At 56.7% G+C, this 20,413-nt stretch overlaps 1 protein-coding gene across 8 annotated transcripts in view; it reads left to right on the top strand.

Annotated features, from left to right (window-relative positions):
- DAB2IP (DAB2 interacting protein) overlaps positions 1 to 20,413 on the top strand; it is a 188,226-nt gene that overhangs the window by 54,808 nt on the left and 113,005 nt on the right. For 2 of the 8 annotated variants that reach the window (XM_058694277.1, XM_058694275.1), the window contains exon 1: positions 11,657 to 11,922. The exons of 4 other annotated variants lie outside the window; for them this stretch is intronic. In XM_058694277.1, the coding sequence (XP_058550260.1) occupies positions 11,799 to 11,922 (124 nt within the window). In that variant the 5' untranslated portion in view covers positions 11,657 to 11,798. Of the gene's footprint in view, positions 1 to 11,653; positions 11,923 to 20,413 lie in introns of those variants that run through there. 2 more of the 8 variants (XM_058694280.1, XM_058694279.1) reach the window with 2 other exon arrangements.

Genomic DNA, 20,413 nt, shown 5'->3' with positions numbered 1-20,413 from the left:
GGGAAATTTATCGGGTGGGCTATAAATCACAGAATGAAAGCACCGAAACCTGTGGGGAGGAAAATTAATGAGCCCTGAGCTATGACTCGTTTGGGGTGGGGGCCGAGGGCATTTGGCCCCATTTCGCTTCATGGCGCTGAGGCCCGGAGGTCTGGGGACCCCCGTGGCACGTTTATGTGGACGGTGCTTTCCCGAATTCACGACTGTGATGCCCCCGCCTCTTGATTGGCAGCAGCCATGCGACGGCACCGGGCTGGGCACCAGGGTTATGATGCGAGCCGGGCAAGCAGGACCCGATCCGCCAGGAGGGCAGCGTGCCGGGAGAGGTAAATGTGACATGAATCACCAAAAAAAAGATGTCACTGCACAGTGAGGGTTCCCTGGAGGAAAAGGTGTGAGGAGCCTGGAGAAAATGGTGTCGGCAGGCCTTTGGGGGGAAGCAGGGCTTCCCGGCTGGAGGGATGAACTGGAAAGACTGTCCAAAGGCAAGTAAGGCCAGGGTGGCTGGGACAGAGGGCTGTTGTAAAATGCTCTCTCCGGCTGCTTCGTGGAGAATCGACTCGGGGAACATTTGGGAGGACGAGTCAGGAGCTGTGGGCGTCCCCAAAGCTAGAGACGGTGGTCACCTGGATTTGAGTCATGACAGCAGAGCTGGAGAGAGGTGGACGGACCCAAGCTAGTCTTTGGAACGACCAATAGCCTGCTTCACAGAGGGGCTCAGAGTCTAGGAAGCACGCATCCTCCGAGTGGAAACAGTGGGAGCAAAGACAAGAAGGAGAGAAGGGGGGTGCCGGTCACTGGAGACCAACATGACCAAGGAAAATGGGTGGGTGTAGGCTGGAGAGGTGAGATCAGGAACTGGGGCCACACCCAGGGACCACCATCTTGGCGGGCAGTAGAAGCCAAGTGCCCTGCCTCACTGCTCCACGACGCCCTTTTGCAAACAAAATTACCCAGGGACACGTGAGGGGACACTACGTGCAGCAGTACTGGGTCACCATTAGGGACTAGGCTACGTGAGATCGAGTCCCGCGTCTGCCACAATCACCTTTCCATGCCTGTAAAAAAGGAGAGGGTGTTGTTATACAGACTCATTGAATTAATGCTGCCTGGCAGAGAGCGAGCTCTGTATTGGGGTTAATAACTGTGTCCTGTGTGACCTTGGGCAAGGCTCTCCCCTTTCTGGGCCTTGGTTTTTCCTGGCTGGTTCTGCAAATACTTCAGGTGAAGGTTCTCTCGAATCTCTGTGGGGCTGGCAAGTGTCCAGCTTCTGAGGGTGGCCAGAGGGCAGCAGTAAGCTGTCAGTGTCGCCTCAGATGGGATTGTGGCCCTCCCAGCCCTGTAAAGGGACACCAGGCCTCCTGGAGCTGTAAGGGGATATTTTAATCAGCCCAGGACCTGGTGAGGTCGCAGGGCACACAGACCAGGACAAAGGGGGCCAGTCAGGGCTGCTGCCTGGCCTGAGCTGACCTGCTGGGCCCCAGAATCTAGGCAGGCTATGGGGAGCTGGGAAGGGAGGTGGAAGCCGGGGGCTTCTCTGAGGGGCGAGGACTGTGGGTAAACTTTGTTATTCTCCATTCTGAGCCTCAGTTTGCCCATCTGTACTGTAGAGTTCTGAGAAAGGGACAGGAGACAGATAGGTTGCAGTTTAGAAAAGGCTTGTGACACTGTTGAGGGCTGGAGTCCCAGAACCCACAGAGCCAGGGACCTGAGAGAGAGCCAAAGGGGGCCTGTGTGGCCAGCGTGGGCTCACTCTCTGCTAGGTAAAAAGGCAGACTCCTGGGCCCTTCCCAGACTGGCTAAACCGCTGTCCCCAGTAGGCCTGGGCATCTGCATTTTAACCTGCTCTCCAGTGTACCGAAGCGCCTCGAATCTGAGAACCGAGGTTTTGCGCCATCCCCTTTGCCCCCGAGAGGGTGGGGGAGGCCAGTTCATGTCACTCAGCAGGCTGGAACCCTGTGCCACGACACCCTGGGGATCTCAAAGGGCACAGCCCTCCCCACGGGGCACCAGGGCCAAGGACTTTGTCCTAGGGATCTATAGCCCAGTAGGGGGCAGCACTGAAGGCCACTCCTGAGGGCTCTGGGCTGCTCTGTGGGCCCCCCACCCCGGCAGGGGCAACAGGAGGACACAAGAAAGAGGTCAGAGAAAGCAGGTCTAGAAAATTCTGAAGCCACCTTGCAGCTTCCTGGGGCAGAGGCTACAGGGGAAGAGGAGAGGGCTGTGGGTCAGGCAGGCAGGCAGCACAGGGGCTTTCATAACCCATGTTGCCCTATGCTGTCTCAGCCCGCCCCCCCCCCCCCAGGGCCGCCAGAGGTCACACCCCCCCCCCAACTTAGGCATTTTAGCCAGGAGGGGTGTGGGGGTGGGGCTGCTCAAACTAGCTCCTCCTTACTGTGCCCGGAATAGCTTCATCTGCTACTGGGAACTGAGAGAGGACCTGGGGACATCTGAGTGACCCTGGGCAAGTCCCAAGCTCTCTGACTCCTGGGTCAAGTGTGGGCTGACCACTAGATCCCTAAAGGCCTTCTGCAATTCCTAGTTGTGGGAAGGCACTGTCACTTTTAGACTTTCTGAGGACAGGGGCCAGTTTGGTAGTGAGCTCCCCATTGTCAAAGGTATGCCAGACGAGACTGGGTGAATTTTGCTTCCTTTTAGGCCTTTGCCTGTGGTCCTGGACCATCCCCCTTTCACACACCATCCGTCTGTCTATGTTAATCATTAGTCACCAGGAGAGCCCCACCTGGTGAGAGGGGCAAGTCCCAGCCAAGGGGACTGCTGATTTCCAGGATGCCCCTGAACTTGTTTTCCTTGGCCCCAAACTTTGAGCTACTTCCTGTTTGAGCAGGCACAGAAATTCTAGGGCCCCAGCCCTTCCTCCTCCCCCTGGTGGAATTTCCAGACAAAATGCTGTTCCCAGAGTGGGGGCAGGGCCGGCATTGTTCTTGCTGTCTAGAGTTGAGGGGTGACAGGTCACAGAAGCTACACTTAATTCTCACCTATGTGGCCTTGAGATGCCAGCTTTGGGCCTGGTGGGATCTCCAGGAAAAGTCCAGTAAATGTGAGAACCATGGCTCTGGCCCAGCCTGCCCCTCCTCTAACACCTGCTGTGGTTCCCATCTATGTTCCAGACTGGGCACAGAGGCTCTGAGTGTCAGTGCCAAGGGTTCACTCAGGCCAACCCCATTTTACAGGAGGGGAAACAGGGGGCAGGGGACTATGAATGGGAGGGGACTTGCTCAGAGGCACACAGCAGAGCAAAGGCACTCATTCATCCGTTCATTTATTCTGTGCAAGCTCCTGGTTAGAGTCAGGACTTACAGCCTGGCCTCCTGATCAGCTCCAGGTTGCTGCTTAAAAGTAAACTCTGAAGCCTGCTGTCTACATGTCACAATGAAGAAAGCCAGGCCCGGAGAGGTGAAGTGACTGGCCCCTGGCACCACAGCTGCCCTTCTTGAGAAAAGAATGGGGGCTTTGAGCCGGGCTCCTTCCAGTCACCTCATTCACCGGGTATATATTGAATGCTGTTTTGTGCACTGGGGACATGGCTGTGACAGGACTAAACAAGGCCCCTGCACTCATTACAGTTTGAGGGAAGAAAAGCGATTAGTGAACAACCAAATACACAGATAAGATAGTTTTAGGATGCAGTAAGTTGAAGAAAATAAAACAGGGCAGTGGGACAGGGGGTGGGGATTGGGGCAGAGGCACTTGAGACAAGGCGGCGAGGGTAGGCCTCTGAAGGTGTGTTATTTGAGCTGAGGCCTAAATGACAGGAAGGAGCTGGCCATCTGAAATTCCAGAGTCAGTGTGTGAGGGAAAAGGAACAGCACGTGCAAAGGTCCTGAGGCGGGGCCATGTTTGGCATGCTCAGGGATTGGAAAGACATCTAGTCAAGTCTACAACCATCTCAGCCAGCGGCTCTCCAATAAAGCTGTGAGAAAACTCCTTTAAGAATATAGCTTTCTTGGCCTCGCCCACCAAGATTTGGATTCGATGATGCTGGGAGTGGGGCCCCAGAACCTGTTTCTGAAGGCTCCGATGTAGTTCCTGGGCATCTGGCCTATCCCCTCACCTGCAGGCTTGCCTTATAAAGCCAGGCCTTCCCTGATCGTTGCAGAATGGGGATCAGAGAGGGCTATGACTTACCAAAGTCAGGCAGTCACACCACAGCGGCAGATCTAGGCCTAGAGCCCTGATCCTCTGCCTCCACGGTCAGGGTTCTTTCCTTACATTTCACTCCTCCCCATATGGAGGTGCCACCTGGGCCTCACTGCCACTTGGGCCTACCTCCCCATCTCTTCTGCCTGACCCCACCCCTCACATACTCCATACAGCCTCCTCCGGAGTCCCCACATCATCCTCTGCTCCAGCCTCACCATTCTACACACTGCCCCCAGCATATGCCTTCCCAGTTTCTACCTCAGGGACTTTGTTCTTGCCGTCTCCCCCTCCAAGAATACAGTCCTCTGCTCTCTACCCAGTCAAATCCTACTCAGCCTTCTGGTTCAATGCCAGCGAGTCTTTTTTCAGGCAGTCTTCCAGGACTTCTCCCTCCTCTGAATTCCTTAGTGCTGACTTTAAATCAGATGGGGTCACCCATTTTCCCCAATTGCTGCCACCTTCTCTCTTAGTGAGTCTTCCTGAGAGTTCACTCTGGGCTGGTAACTATGCTGACCAGCTTTGGCTGTCCTGCTCTCGAGGGGCCCAGATTAGTGAGAAAAGAAATAGGCCTGAGGGACAGATGTTGACCAGTTTATACACAAGGTTTTTTGTTTTGTTTTTTTTAACTTAAAAAAAAAAAGTTTATTTGTGTTTGGCGGTGGGGAGGAGCACAGAGAGAGGAAGAGAGAGAATCCCAAGCAGGCTCTGCGCTCTCAGCGCAGAGCCCAATGTGGGGCTCGATCCCACAAACCATGAGATCATGACCTGAGCTGAAATCAAGAGCTGGATGCTCTGGGGCGCCTGGGTGGCTCAGTTGGTTAAGCATCCAACTTTGGCTCATGTCATGATCTCACGGTTTGAGGGGTTTGAGCCCCGCATCAGGCTCTGTGCTGCCAGCTGGGAGCCTGGAGCCTGTTCCAGATTCTGTGTCTCCCTCTCTCTCTCTCTCTCTGCCCCTCCCCCACTTCTGTGCTCGCTCTCGCTCTCTCTCTCAAAAATAAATACACATTAAAAAATTTTAAAAAAAGAGTCAGATGCTCAACCGACCGAGCCACCAGGCACCCCTATACACAAGGTTTTGATTTGCTATGATATTTGACCTTCTGCGACCTCACAAAGTAGAAGTGTCATTAAGCCCATTCTACAGTTGAGGAACTGAAGGCACTGATCTGGGGTCACGCAGTCAAGGAGTGCTGGTTCCTCACCCCGAATCCCACACTCTTTCGGCACCCCGCCTAGACGGGAGCCTCCTAGGAGCTGGCTCCTGGGCCAGTTCATCTGTCCTCCTCAGTGGGATCTGCGAGGATTGAGTGAGGCCCCTCCCAGCTGGGACCCAGGCCCGTGCCAGCCATCAAGTGGCTCACAGATGACCAGGCAGCACGGCCTGGGAAGGGAGGGGGCTCTCCGACCTCACGCTGGGACCATATGCCACCCCCTCTGGTCACCCAGTGGGCGTGGAGCTGTCTGGGCCCATCAGATGGAAGGGGAGGAGGAAGCCCCGAGACCCGGAGCCTCAGCCCCAGGCCTGGGCCCCGAGAAGGAGGGGCCGCGGGCCCACCTGGAGCTTGGCAGCATTTCTGGGTCAGGGCAGGGAGAGGAAGTACAGGGAGAGAGTTGCACCAGGCCTGGCCATCTGGGTTGAAACGCCGGCTGCTAGGGAGGGGGTGAGGAAGGAGGGCCGGGGCTGGGCCCTGGAGACTGGATCCCAGGCTTCCCCAGCCCTGGGATTGGAGCCCTGAGTTTGGGGGGCAGCCGGTCCGGAGTGGAAGCCCAGTGCACCTGCGGGCAGAAGGCAGCAGGCATTCTGGGAGGGGCGGTCTGGGGGACTGAAAGGAGAAAGGGGGTCTTGGCAGTTCTGTTTAAGTCCCAAGCTGGCCTCACCCCCCAACACCCACGTGTGACATCGGGCGAGTCACAACCTCTCTTGGCGTCCCTTTTCCCTCTGTGGGGAGTGACGCTGCCCCACTGTGACTGTTCCGTGCTGGGGTGTGAGGGGCAATCAGACCCGTGATGATTGGGGAACTGATGCCACATCTGGGTTTGTGATGAGTGAGGCAGCGTCCTCGGGGCAAGTGGCTGTTCCATGAGGCCTCAGTTTCTCCGACTCCATCGTCTACTCTGCCGGTGCCTTCTAGCTCTGCCATCCCAGGATTTTTTGGCAGGTTGTTGGCATTGATGAAGGAAATACATATTCTCTGGGCCTCTGGAGGGAACACATAGGTGCTGGTTTGAGACTGGAAGAAATTTCTACATCCTGATGGAATCCTGTGGAGGTGGGCTGGGCTGAGATGTCTCATCCCTAACACGAGGGAATCTGAGGCCCAGAGATGTCAAGAGGCTTCCTCTGAGTCACACAGCACCCAAAGAAACACAATGACCTGCCAACTGGCCTCCTCCCCTGCTGGAGGTCTGGTGTCTCCCAAGGGCTCACCCTCAGTCCAGCTGTGGGTGGCTTTAGAAAATACACTCCCCAGGGGTCTGCACCCACATTTGGCCAGTCCCCCAGTGCCACCTGTGTTGAGGGGGCGCAGAGCCATCCGAGCCTGGGGTCAGCACGGCCCTGAGTGGGCCATTGTCTGGGAAGGATGTTAGAAAATTTGTTGGTGGCTTTAGGGAGGGAGTCTGGGGGGCAGTGGAGCTGGTGGACACCCGGCTGGGCCTCGAGTGTGACCTCACAGGGCTTGTTTCCACTTCCACCGCGTGGGGAGAGCCCCTGTTCCACCGCAGCCTGACGGAGGTCCTCCTCCTGGCCCTGCTGTGTTCCTGGACGCAGGCAGAGGCCCGTAACCTCAACCATCAGTGCCCCCACCCCCACATACCCCTGCCCAGGGCTTCAGCCACTCAAAGCTTGAGGCTGGCCTGGGAGGCGGATGCATTCAGGGCTGCCTGGCCGGGACTTCCCCTGGTCACTGCTGTCTACCCTTGTCCTGACAGGAAGCCTGACAGGTCTGAGCCCTCTCGACACCCATTGTGTGGGGCCTGGTGTGGTCTCCAATGTTTCCCCTGTCAGGACTGCTAATCTTCTTCACCTCCTCCTGTTCCTTGTCGAAGCTGGCTTTTATGAAAAGTTCCAGGCTGCTACCCCTCCTCCGTCTCTGGGTTAAGTCCTGCTCAACCTTAAGAACTTTGCTTTTTCCAGCTTGCCTGGGTTCCAATCCGGACTCCTTAGCACAAGCTGTGTGACGTTAGGGGAGTTACTAACCCTCTCTGTGCCCGCAATATTTTCTGTAAAACGAAGGCGGTAACCACCTGCCTCAAGATTTATGTGAAATTTAAGGAGATAATGTGCACTGAATGCTACAGACAGGGTCTGGCACACAATAAATGCCAAATATGGTTTATCAGTATTAAATACAAACTTCATCCTCAGACAGACCTTTCCGGGACAAACTTGTAACTCTCCTCTGTGGAAAGTCTTGGACTTTTGTGGTCCCCTTTCGGGGGTGAGCACCTCTCCTCCCTGGGTGGAATCTAATGTTAGATGAATGCTTCTTCCTGCTCTTGCACAGAATGGCCCCTCAGTAAGGGCCAGGCCCTTCTGCCTTCTGCTCACCTCTGTCCTAACACCAGAGGGAAATTGTCCTTTACGGGCAGTTTAAGCCTTTTCAGGGGTAATTCTGACAATAGGTATTTTTGTTCCTCCTTCATTGACTTTTTTTTTTCAGTTAAAAAAATATTTTTTAATGTTTATTTTTGTGAGAGAGAGAGAGTGAGCAGGGGAGGGGGAGACAGAGAGGGAGACCCAGAATCCGAAGCAGGCTCCAGGCTCTGAGCTGTCAGCCCGATGCGGGGCCCGAACTCACAAACTGTGAGATCATGACCTGAGCTGAAGTCGGATGCTTCGCTGACTGAGCCCCTCGGCGCCCCCCTCCCTCACTGACTTTAAAGCTAACAGTGGGATGGGGAGACTGCACTAGGCTGGCCCCCACCCCTGCCTCTGGTGCCTCTCCTGACCTGGCCCCTGCCTGGCTTGTGGTTTACCTGGACTTACAGCCCAGCTCTAAGGCTGCCCCCCCCCCCCCCACCGCTTCCCAGCAGGGTATTATTCTTCTCCTGACATCCAGATGCGACAGTTCTCTACCCAGAGGGAATGTCTTGGGGTCCCTCTCTTCCTGATCTTCTCTGGTGTCCTCATTATACAGCCCAAGTGGTGGGGTGTGGCGGGCTCCAGAGGGTCTCTCAGTGGGGCCCAGACTGCTCTAATGTGGTGATATTTGAGCTGGGTGCTGAGGGATAAGGAGGGGTTCACCAGATGCAGAAGGAAGAGCTTCATTGCAGCCATCTGATCAACAATGCAAAGGCAGGTGGAAAGGAGCAGGTGTCTTTGGGGAGCAGATCGCTAAGGGGCTGGAGTGGGCAGGGGTACGAGGGGATGTGGCTGCTCTGTGACAGAGCTTGGTCCTTTTCAGTACTCTGCCAGTTCACCTGTGGAGGCTTTTGAGGGCAGGAGGAGGGGGGTGGAGGGTTACATCTGATTTAGCCAGCCCCTGTCCCCCACTTACTAAACATGCAGACTCCCAGGCCCCATCTGGAACCACCAAATGAAGTGTCTTGGGGGAACCCAGAAATATACATGTTTAACGAATGGGGTGATTTGGAGGCTCAGGGGTGTGAAGGCTGCAGCCTTGATCCCAACCCAAAACAGCAGGTTGAGGAGGCGGGAGGTGGGCCTATTCAGGACACCCTCTGCGGTCAAGATAGGGGAGTGGAGAACAAGACCACCGACAGACCGTGGGCTCTGTGGGACCCCGGCTCACGGATCAGCAGGGCCTGGGAAGCCTGTGCTGGCCGGGGCAATCACAGAGGGCTTCCCTTTGGAGGGGAATGTCGCAGGAAATGGTGGTAGGGAGGGTGTTTTGAAGTGCCCCTCCTCTTGTCTAGGTGGCCTCCAGAAAGGGGGCTGCTTACATTTAAAAGGAGGAGGCCACAGGGGCAGCGAAAGGGAGTGGGTGGCTTGCTCCACAGCAGCGGGATTGATTCCAGATGCTCTGCTGGGGTGTGCAGGGAGCTGCCTTTTGTCTGCCTGCCGCCCTGGGGGTCCCGGGACAGGAGGAGGGACAGAGGGCCCAGGCGCCTTGTCTTCCAGCTCTTCCCCTGTCCCCTGCCTCCTCAGTACCCCAGTTGGTTCCTACTCCAGACCCTCCTGAGGTCTGCAGAGATGTTCAAAGGCCAGGAATGCAGAAGCTTCTTCCTCTTCTATAGCTGACCCTCTTCCCGCCACAAGGTAGATAGGTGGGGGGGTCCATAGCTTCTCCTTGCAGGTGGGGAAACTGAGGCACAGAGGACTTGAGAAGCCCAAGCATAAGCAGAGAGACTATGCCAAACCTTTGGAGCCCAACTGTGTTTACAGATGAGGTCCTGAGCTCCTAGCTACATGCTCCTTCCCTCTACGCACACACAACAACTAAATCTGCCAGCTGGAGAGGCCAGGCCAAGACCACTCGCTTTAGCCACTGAGAGTCTGTTGGCAGGGAACCTCTCGTCCCCTGATTGAGCAGGGCATTCCTGCTTTGGGAAGGAAACCGGGCCTGATGAACTCCAAGCACTGGGAACAGGACTGTTGGCCCCACCTTGAGCTGGACTTCCTGGGAGCCCTCCAGCCCCCAAAACTGGAGGGCCTGGCTGTGGAGGTCATTCTTTAGAGTGACAGGTGTCTGTGGGAGCCCCACCTGAGTGGGGAGGCTGAGCCAGAGGATGATGAATGCTAAGATGGCCCACAGCTTGCCTCTGGATGGAGGGACTGGGTACAGCTTTTCCCTGGGGCCTCTGCTCTTGGAAAAGAGGCTCCTGGGCAGTGTTAGTAGCTATTAAGAATGAGCTAGAGCAATACTTAACGCCACGGACGTTAATGGTATCCTTGCAGGCACTGTGGTTTTCCATCTGCCCCAGGGACTGGCCAGCACTCTGGGGAGAGGGGCCAGAAGGGTTCTTTGGACAACCCAGATTAGGTTTGGAGAAGCAGTACCCCTCCTGCCCCTCCCCCCCCTCCCCATCCCAGGATGGCGCCTGGCTTCCAGCTGTGATCCAGGCTCCTCCTGACCTGGGGGCCCTCCCCCTGGCTGAGGGAGCCCGAGAGGGGGCTCCCTTTGCGAGGTGCAAAACCCGGCCTGGATTTCTGCCCAGACTGCCCCGCCGCCCCCCACCCCCCACCCCCAGGGCCACGCCTTTCCAGCTGTTCTGGAGGGCTTCCAGACTGTCTCCAGCGCCCATGTGTGACCCCCTAAGACTGCATGTTGGGAGGCAAGACCACTAGCCTCTGCCACTTTCTGTATGACAAAGGCAAGTCAGCCCTCCCTGGCAGGGCCTCAGTTTCCCCTTAAGGGAAGGGAGCTCCCGCAGGTAGTTGTCTGAAAGATTTACAAGGTAAATCCAGCTCCAGGGACAAGTTAGGGGAGAGACAGAGACAGACAAGGGCCAGGATGGTCAGGGAAGGCTAGAGAATTTGGGTCCTGGAAGTAGGGTCTTTGGGCCAGGCAGACCCTTTTGGGAGTAGGGCAAAGAGGAGTGAGAAGGAGGCAGCTGCAGGGGAGGCTGGAGAGAGTGGTTTGGTTGGGGCCCAATGGTTGGAGCTTCAAATACCAAGGAAGGTTGTTTGGACTTGGGGAGCCGTGGAAAGTTCTTGAGCTGGGGAGTGAGTGACCTGGAGACGTTTTTCAGCACAAGGCCATAGCAGGAGCTGGCAGCTCTCTTCTCCCAGCCTCAGTTTTGCATCTCTCCAGGAGCGTCGGGACTCTTCTGCTGCCTTCCCGGAGCAGCTGTGAACGCTCGGCGGGAGGCAGACCTCACGGCCTCCGTGGTGGCGTATTTGGGGGACGGTCTAGATCACAGGGGGCAGAATGTTGAGATTTGGCCAACCCTGCGAGATACGCGGGTGTTCATTACGCTCTCTCTACTTCCTGTGCGCTTGAGAGAGAAACACCACAATTGTAATTATATACAAATAATATGTGTATCCAACGGGACCATTTTTAAACTGTGAAGAATAGGCAAGTTTTCTGCGTGAAAGGGATGTCTTTTCAAGCCAGCGAGGGCCAGGAGCTCGCCAGGCGCTGTTTGTGGATCCACACTCCGCCCTGTGAGCTTGGGGCTGAAACGCGCCCTGCAGCGTCAGCCTCATTAGGACCCTAATTGAAGGTGACCGGTTTCGCCGCGCGGTGCCCGCCAGGCCGCCTTGCGTGCGTCCTGTCCGGTGTCCGGGAGCGCGCGCACGCGAGTGTGCACCGTCTACCCCCGCGGGCGAGCTGGTGCGCCCCGTGCGTCCTGAGGTCGGGCGACTGTTCTCAGGCGCGAGGGGCGCGGACGGTGACCCTCCTGGGGACCCGCCTGGGGTCCCGGGGCACTCCGGGCCGCCTCGCCCCGCCGACTCCAGGCCGGGATTTCTCCTGCACTGACTTTCCGGGCCGGTGCCAGCCCGGCCTCCCTCCCGGTCCCCGGCCCCCGCCGCGGGGCCGGCTGCTCGGAGAGGGCGGGGGCGGGAGGAGGAGTTTGAGCGACTTTGTGGGGCAGCCGTGGCCTCGGCGGCGACCGCACCAGCGCGCGGGAGAAGGCAGGGACGCCCGCCGGGCGGGCCGGAGCGCGCGATGGGGCCCGTGTGAGCGCGCCCAGGCCCGGCCCGGTGCCCGGCGGGCGGCAGCATGTCCGCGGGCGGCAGCGCCAGGAAGAGCACCGGGAGGCCCTCCTACTACTACCGGCTGCTGCGGCGGCCCCGGCTGCAGCGACAGAGGAGCCGCTCCCGCAGCCGGACCCGGCCCGCCAGGGGTAGGCGCCACCCCGACCCCTGACCCTTGGGTCCCCTCTATCGCCACTTCACCACCTGATGCCCGGAATGCCAGGGACCCCCGATCCTCCTTCAGTCTAGATAACGGGAACCCCCAGCGCCCTTTCTGGCTGCCCATTACTGTGTCCGCTTGATCCCCCTCCCCCCTCCCCCCCCAGCTTCTCCCTCATCCGCCACCGTCCTGGGGAATCCGAAGATCCCGTCTCCTCTTGTGCCTGGGGCAGGGGAAGGGAAGACTGCCATCGGGGTTCTCTTTCTTCCCTTTCTCAGATTCCACCTCCTGCACCACTGTGCCTCAGTGTACCCAGCAGCCTGGCAATGAAGTAATTTTGAGAGGGTCTTGGCTTTTCCTTACCTTTCCTTGAGAGCTTCAGCCTCTCAGCTTGGGGCCGGGCGCCCATCTCAGCGCCCCCACCCCCACAACTTCTGTCCCCAGGGCCTTAGGCTTCTCCCCCTCTTGGGTGGAGGGACAGGTGGTTGGACTTCAGAGGGTCCTGTCCCAGGAGTCCTTGGCTCCAAAGGAGCTGGAGCTTTTGAATCTGCCTGGGACCCCTCCGAGTGGGTGGGCCCACCTCCTTTGAAAAGTTTCTCTCTTTCAAGTCAGGAGGCAGGACAGGGAGGAGGGGAAATGGGAACAGCATTTTCTTTTTTCCAGTAACAGGATCCTCAGTTGGGAGTGCATGTGATCCAGGAGGCTGCTTTTTTGGGGGGGGGGGGCAGGGAAGCACAATTTCCTTCCGAGGTTGGGCACCAGGTTGGGTGCAATGGAGTTTAGGGAGAGGACTCCCCTGAAGGAGGAGGGCTTCAAAGGGGACTTGGTCAAGGGCGAGGGAGAGAGAGGGGGAGAAAGAGAGGGAGAGAGAGAGCACGCACGTGAGCGCAGGCGGTTGGTAGCACCCAGCAGGGCCCCGGGCCGAGTAGGTTATCTTGGGAAACGGGAAGGCTGGGTTTGATCAGGCCTGGGTTTGAGCAAATCTGTGCTTGGAATCCAGCAGACGTGAGGTCAGACCCCCACCCCGCTGGGTGCTGGTTGTGTGGCTCGAGCCCTGTAGTGTTGCCCCTGAACCTCAGTTTTACCATCAGCTTGAGGGCAAGTCAGGCAGTACGTGTTCATTTGCTTCCCCCGGCATGGAGAAGACTTTTCCCACAGTCGGGGCTGAACAACAACATACACGGCTTCCTCAGGAAGTAGTGAGTTCCTGAAGTAGTGAGTTCCCCATGCGTGGATGGGTTCAAGCTGAGATTGAGAGTGTGCACAGGTGTGTGCTGGGAATTTGGTCCTCCAGGGCCTCTCAAGGCCTGTGACACACATCCCCTTGCCTTCCTTGAAGTGGCCTCTGGCTGCTCCACCCCCATCCAGGCTTAGCCTGAGAAACCAGAGATCTGGGTTCAAGCACTGAGACTTCGGGCCAGTCACTTCTCTTTTCTGAGCCTCAGTTTTTCAAGCTGTGAAGAGGGCTGGCAGGACTTGTAGGGCTCAGTGAGGAAATGGGTTTATGCCATGAGAAATGGGTGTGTACGAATGCCCTGTAATGCTCAGGCCACCCCAAGGCCTCCACCCCTCCCCTCTCCTTGCAGATGCCCTGCATGACCTCCTCTGCACCTCAGTGCCCTTCTGTCCCTGACTGCAGAGGCACAGGGAGAAACAGAAGTCCCCCTCTGCTCAGCTGACTGGGCAGGAGGCCCTGTGTCCCGCGGTCAGCTGAGCCCCAGCTTCCGGGCCCCACCTGTGCAGGAGCCGCTGCTTTGTGTCCCAGCCTTGAAGGAGCTCAAAGCCTGCAGGGAGTGGGGTGGAGACTATCATTGAACAGAAGTTCGATCTGGGAAAATCAGGGAGAGCTTCACAGAGGAAGTGACATTTGGACAGGGAGTCACAAGGTGGATAACATTTCCCTCGGTAGAGGGGGTGGTTGAGTCAGATGTGTGCTCAAACCCCAGTTGGGCACAAAACTTTGGCCGGTTACCCCTCTAAGCCTCAGGGGCCCTGTCTGGTAAACAGGTGTAGTGACAGAAGGGTCATTTAAGAATGAGAGCAAGTGCACTGAAAGCTAGAAGCCTGTGCTGCCTGCAACTTGGGCCTCAGTTGGCATTCTTACTCTGGCCAGAGAAACAGCCTGTGCACGACGACAGGGAGAAGGAAAATGCCTTGGGTGTCGTGGACAGAATTTGTCCCGGGGGAGGGGAAGGACCCGGGAGGGGAGCAGTAGTCTGAGCCAGAGAAAGGGCCTTGCGTGATGGGGAGTCATGGATGGGCATGAGAGCTTGGCTGGCAGGGTGAGAGGTGGAGGCTGGAGGCCCCTGGCCACCTAAAGCAGCCACGGACCTCCTTCCACTAGATCCCCAGGTCCTTGCCTCTGCCCCCAGGGCTGGCCCTCCTCCCGAGGCCAGCGCCCAAACTTAGGTGGTAAGTCATGTGGGGGGAGCCACCCGGTGGCCTTGAGCCAGTCCCTTCTGACCTCAGAAGGACCATGGGGGCTTGGTCCCATAGTGGTGACATCAGGGCCCGGCGGGGTGGTCTCCAGCGCCCCAGCCCCGAACCTGTCGCTCCACACCCATTCTGGCCTCTGCCACTAGCGAGAAAGGACAATGACTGAGAACTCAGGGGGTGTGTTTGTTCAGAGACAGAGAAGTGCAGGAAAGCGTTGCTGGAGGCCGGGATCTGCAGCTGGCCAGGTTGCCACCTCTGGGGGAGCCCCCTGTGCACAGCTCCCACTGCCCCCTGGAGTCGTGGCGGGGGCCTCACTGTGGACTTGAGAGCAGGCCTTTGTCCTTGGCAGGGCTGCAAGCGAGGGACAGTGTCTGCAGCACGCCCTGCCCCCAGCTTGGAGCAAAGGGGGGCACTAAGCAGAGCTCTTCCTTCTCTGGGCCCTGATTGCCCCATCTGAGGAGTAGGCAGAGTGAGACCTACAGTTGACAATGGCCAGAGGCAGGGTGGAAAGAGTGACTTTGGGATAGTAAGGGTCATCTGGCCATTTCACACTGTGCTCTGTGACCCTGAGTCCACTCGAAGGCTAGCTATGGCTCTTGGATATGAGAGGGTCCTGTCCCCGGTAGAGTGTCATCAGCCAGGGTGCCTTCCCACTTACCTTCCCCAAGGTCAAGGAAAGTGTTGTCCGTCTGTTTGACTTATCTGTCCCCCCCAGGGCCGCTGGGGTGAAATGCAAGCTTTCTTCTCTCTCTGGATAAAGTATGGCCCATTTACCCAACTAGCAAACATGTCTTGAGCACCTACTACGTGCTGGGCTCCAGCCTGGGCACTGGGCGGCACATGGGGGTGAATGGCACGTGCTCCCAGCCCTCACCAAGCCACCAGATGGTTGAGGAGGCTGGCTTGCTGAGGTGCCCTGGGGCACAGAGCCCTTTTGAGGGTACAGAGCCATGGTTAGTGGGAGACAGGCTCTGTTCCCAGCTCGGCAACAAGCTGGTTGTGTGACTCTGGGGACCTCCCGCGGCCTCAGTTTCCCCCTCTGTCAAGCAGGGCTAACCCTGCGCCTGCTGCCTGACATGTCGGGAGACCTGACCTCATGAGAAGTTTTGATTCTTCTCTTCATGTTGTTGTCTGAGTTTTTCCAGGGGTCCGGCCACATGCCCGACCCTGCCTGGGCGCTAGGGACTTGGTGGATGGTTTCTCCTGAGATGGTCAGGCCCTCCTCCACGTCCATGCATAGCCCCTTTGCATGGCCTTATCTCTTGGCTGCTGTGTGGTCCCTCTCCCCTTTCCCCGGACCCCTTTCCTTTCGGGGTGTGCTGGAGTCTGTCTGAGGGGCCTCTGGAGGGGCTTTGAGCATACTTGGAGAAATGCGGGCAAGAGGGCCTCGCAGTGGTGCCCAGGAGGGCTGAGGCTGACCTCCTAAGGAGACATGGCAGCTGAGTGATCCAACCCCGGGGGTCCAGATGAGGACACTGAGGCACAGAAGCACCTTCATAGAACCAGGGTGGGGCAGGGTACTGGTTCGACACAGCCACTCCCCGGTTGGGAGGGATGGCTAGGGAAGGGACTGTGTGCCACCACAGGGAAGGGCGGGGGCTGGAACCACTCCATAGGGACCCTGGCCTCACTGAGACCTGCCGAGGTGCCCCGCGGGCTGGCAAGCTGGCTCTGAGCGTGGGGTCTGGTTGCCTCTTTTGTCCCCTCACCCCCGCCATCTTGGCCCCCCCCCAAGGCTCCGAGTCCCAACTCTCTGCCCCAAATGCAACCTCTGTCATTGTACAAGTATCCTTTTCTGCCTCATCTCTTCATTTGTACCTGCTGAGACACAATCCCTCTTGCGGGGCTTGACCCCAGCTTCTCCAGGCCCTCCTCACCCTTACACACCCCAGGAGCTGGGATGCTCACTCCCTTTCATGGCATGTAATAAAGTTAAAATGGTTTTTGTTTGTTGCGTGCTTTCTCAGTGCCCGGCAGTGAGCCTAATTTTGTGCTTGCCTTATCTCATTTAACGTTCACAACAACCCTGTGCGACGGATCCTGGCATTATCCTCATGTTATGGGGGAGGAGACTGCAACGCCAAGACTGGGGAGCCTTGTCCGGCATCACACGGCTCAGAAATGGTGGAGCCCAGCTCTGCAAGACTCCAGCTCCTGAGCTTACAGTTGCAGCACCTCGCTATTCTGTGGGCAGGCAGATCTTTCTGAGGTCAGGCCTTGGCTTGGATAAGGCCTCCTCCTCCTATCCGATTTGCACAGTGACTCTACTAAGTGTTCTCGGCCATCGTCTCCCCAGCTCCTGGCCCTAACTCGGGAGGGAGGCAGGGGAATGATTCTGTTGGCGTCTGTTGGGGGTCAGGCTTCCTGGTCGGCTCTTCCGCCCGCCTGCCTGGGACCGCTCAGGTGATGCCCTGGGCCCAGTCTCACCCCACGCCCCCACCCCTGTATCCTTACTCGTGTTCTGCCAACCGTGCGCTTTCCCTGGGAAAGGCTACAGGTCGAACAGCCCCAGCCCTGTTTCTTCACCACATCGCTTTGTGCTAAGCGGTCAGGGTCCCCTTGGGTGAGGTCCCTGAAGACGGGCAGACAGCCTGAGGCCCACTCCGCAGAGCTATTCATGTCCTTGAGGGAGGCCAGAGGTCCCAGGTCCCAGTGAATCTGCTGGAATGTCAGCCTCTTGGCCCATCTTTATCACCTTTAATAAGAAGGAAGATAATGGCTGAACTTGTGCCAGGCCCTGGGCCAAAAGCTGTGTCTGATCATCTTATATTTCTTTTGACTCCCCAATCCTCCTAGGGGGCAGGGGGCCTTATCGTCACTTCCCTTTGCCCGGTGGGGACACTGAGTTGCCATGTGAAGTAAGTGGCTGTAAGAGGCAAGGTGTGAAAGGCGGCTGCTGGACTCCAAAGCCCACTCACACTTAGAACCGTGCCCAGGAACCCAGCGCTTCCCCTTTTCACGCTCTCTCGTGCTCAGTGGGGTCAGCTTTGCGGCTGTGTCTCTTCTTACTGAAACCTGGTGGTATGAGGGGCCGGAGCCTGCTTTGCTCAGCTGCTGATGGAGGTGGGAGGGCTCGTGGCATCTCCAGCACCAGGGGGCTAACTGTTCCCTTTGACAGCTGGGGAAACCGAGGCCCGAAGAGCCAAGGGCGCGTGCTCAAGTTTATGCAAAGAAGTTAACGAGAGATCCGGCTCTGGAATTCTGACCCTTGCGCTCTATTTCTGCGCTGGCTTTGTTTGTGGCTTTTCCTCAGGTTAGCACAGAAAGGGAAACTGAGGCAGCTGGGCTCCTCGTTGGGTCTTCTTGGGGGAGGGGATGGGGGTTGAACTCCCGTGTAACTCGACGCAAACACGCTCACATCCTGGACCACATACATGTTTTGCGTAGAAGTGACATGAAGCCTTTGGACTGTTTTTAAAAGAAAAGCCAACGACTGTGATATTTCCCCTGCACCTTCCTCTTGAGGCCACTTGGTTTAAATGTCAGGAAAGGGAGAGTATTTCCTGGTCAGGAACATTCAGAGCTCACCGGGAGCTGAAGTTTTGTTTTCTGTTGATTGGGAATTTGGGCAGTCTGTGCCCAGCTCCCCACCGTTACTGGGAAGGTTGTATTTGACAGTAGCTGGGAGGAGGGATTTGAGAATGAGCCTGCGAGATGCCACGCGGAGTGGCAGGGTGGTTATTTTTAGCCATCCCGATCCAGCAGAGGCATTTGAGCGTTTGTTCAATATTTAATTATCCATCTGAAATTGGCCCACGTGGCCTTGAGTTTGGAAGCAGCTCTCTGTGCTGTGATTTCCTCTGACTGCATAAATAAGGAAGCGAGGGGAATCTCAATAGCCCTCCAAATAATGATAGTGAAAGAAAAAAAAAAGAAAAGACCAGTAGCCTTGATACTCAGAAAAGACTGGCTCACTTCTGCAGTCTAGACAGACCCACCTGTGCGTTAGCAGAAAAGACGAGTCTGCCGAGGACGCCCATCTCGCCCTTGGAAATGTAGCCGCGCTTGGTCTATCCATCCCAGACTCCACAGCTGCCGGGGTTTTATTCGGGATGGGCTTTCCCTCCTTTGCCAGTTTCCTGTGTTGACTTTGACAGCTGCTGGGTGCCCGAGAGGTGGTTTGGGGATTTTGCTTTTAGAAGTCTTGTTAGCTTTTATTTCCCTCCTCTCTTCTCCCTGACAGACAGGAGAGCACTTTCGGCATCTAGGCCATGTTCTTTCTTTTTTCTTGGCCCTTGGAGGTGATGAGTTGACATGGCTGTGAAATGAAAAAGGCAGAGCGCAGGGAGGATGGGGAGGAAGATGTGGGGCTGGGAGAGGCTCCGTCCCCTCCCCTGAGCGCCTGGCAGAAGAGGAGGGAGTGGATGAGGGAGCGGAGGGGAGAGGGAAGGGAGGGGCCAGAGGAGCCCAGCAACCAGAGATGGGAGATGGGGCACCTTCTGGGTGTCCCTCTTGGAGTGGGAGGTTTGTAGACATTGGAAACCAATAAATTGGTTAGGGATAGTCTGAGGAAAAAATCGTTTCTTACCCGTTTATACTTCTTTTCTGGGGACTGAGTTTGGCTTAGGAGTGTGGCCAGGGTGGGAGTCCTCACTGCATGTCATAAATGCTGTGTGACCTCAGACAAGTCACTAAATGTCTCTGGGCCCAGAAGCACTTGTAGCAAACAAAGAGTAGTATTATAGGGTGGGTGAATTGTCATGATCTGTTCATCCAAAGCCTGAGGGGTTAATTGCACCTTTATTAGGGCTGATCTAGAAATAAAATGTGATACCTGTGGAGATGGGAACCATCCAGATGGTTCCTTGGCATCCCTTCCCCCAGAGGCTGCTACAGGTGTCACTTGTACTTGTTCAGAGCAACAGAGCTTTAGTGAGCCACCTACTGTTTGCAAACCCTCATGGAGGATACAGCCAGTCCCCACCCTCAGGGAGCCGAGCCTGGGAGAAGGTATCCTATAATCAGGTTAGCAGATGATGTGACTGGAAGGATAGACAGGTCCTCGAATGGTGAGCCAAGAGGTTGCAACTCCCCCTAGCAAGCCACAGGGAATCAAGGGAAAGATTTTGAAAATAATGGTAATTGTAACGCTGACTTGCATGGTGCCAGGGGCTCTGCTAAGTCCTTTTTTGCGTCATTTCATTGAATCCTCATTCTCTCAGTTTCTCTGATCTACTCCATTTTGCAGATGAGAAAACTGAGGCTGTGATTGGGTAAGTTACCTGCTCAGTATTACCCAGCTGCTGAGTAGCAGAGCCAGAATGTTTAACCCTCACTATACGTCCCAGAGCTGTGGTTTAGGAGCGTGAGTTTTTTTTTTTTTTTTTCAACGTTTTTTATTTATTTTTGGGACAGAGAGAGACATAGCATGAACGGGGGAGGGGCAGAGAGAGAGGGAGACACAGAATCGGAAACAGGCTCCAGGCTCCGAGCCATCAGCCCAGAGCCTGATGCGGGGCTCGAACTCACGGACCGCAAGATCGTGACCTGGCTGAAGTCGGACGCTTAACCGACTGCGCCACCCAGGCGCCCCAAGGAGCGTGAGTTTTAGTAACCAGCGCTCGAGATTGGTGTGGGTCAGGGAGAAGGTGGCGGCAGAGTGCCCATCACTGAACGTAGGTGGCCACGTTGGCTGTCCAGAAGCAGGAGACAGTGGGTCTGAGCTGGGAGAGGGACGGAAGGACCAGACCCATTTGGGGGAGTGTGGGAGGAGGTGTCCTTAAAGACTTGGGTGTGAAGCAGGGTTGGGAGGCCGGGCAGGGAGGTCATTCACGCTTCCTTTAGAATCCAGAGGGAGGCCAGTGGGTGTGGGGTTCGGGGAGGCAGAGGGCCGGTGGAGAGAAGCTGACATGGTTGGAGGAGGTGGTACGGGGAATGCCATCCCCATCTGAGGACCAGTACTGGGCACACGGCCACATTTGCTCCCTGACCGACAGCAAAAGAAGTGTAAGTCCAGTGCGATGAGTTTCCCAAGACATCCATTTCCACGTAATCCATCTGAGTCCCGTTTCTTTATTCTGAGATGGTGGGTTTTGAACTCTTTT

This window comes from Neofelis nebulosa, chromosome 12 (genome assembly GCF_028018385.1).
Source record: "Neofelis nebulosa isolate mNeoNeb1 chromosome 12, mNeoNeb1.pri, whole genome shotgun sequence".
Lineage (NCBI taxonomy): Eukaryota > Metazoa > Chordata > Mammalia > Carnivora > Felidae > Neofelis > Neofelis nebulosa.
Note: the sequence above shows the minus strand (reverse complement) of the source record. Positions and strands in the feature narration are given on the sequence as shown.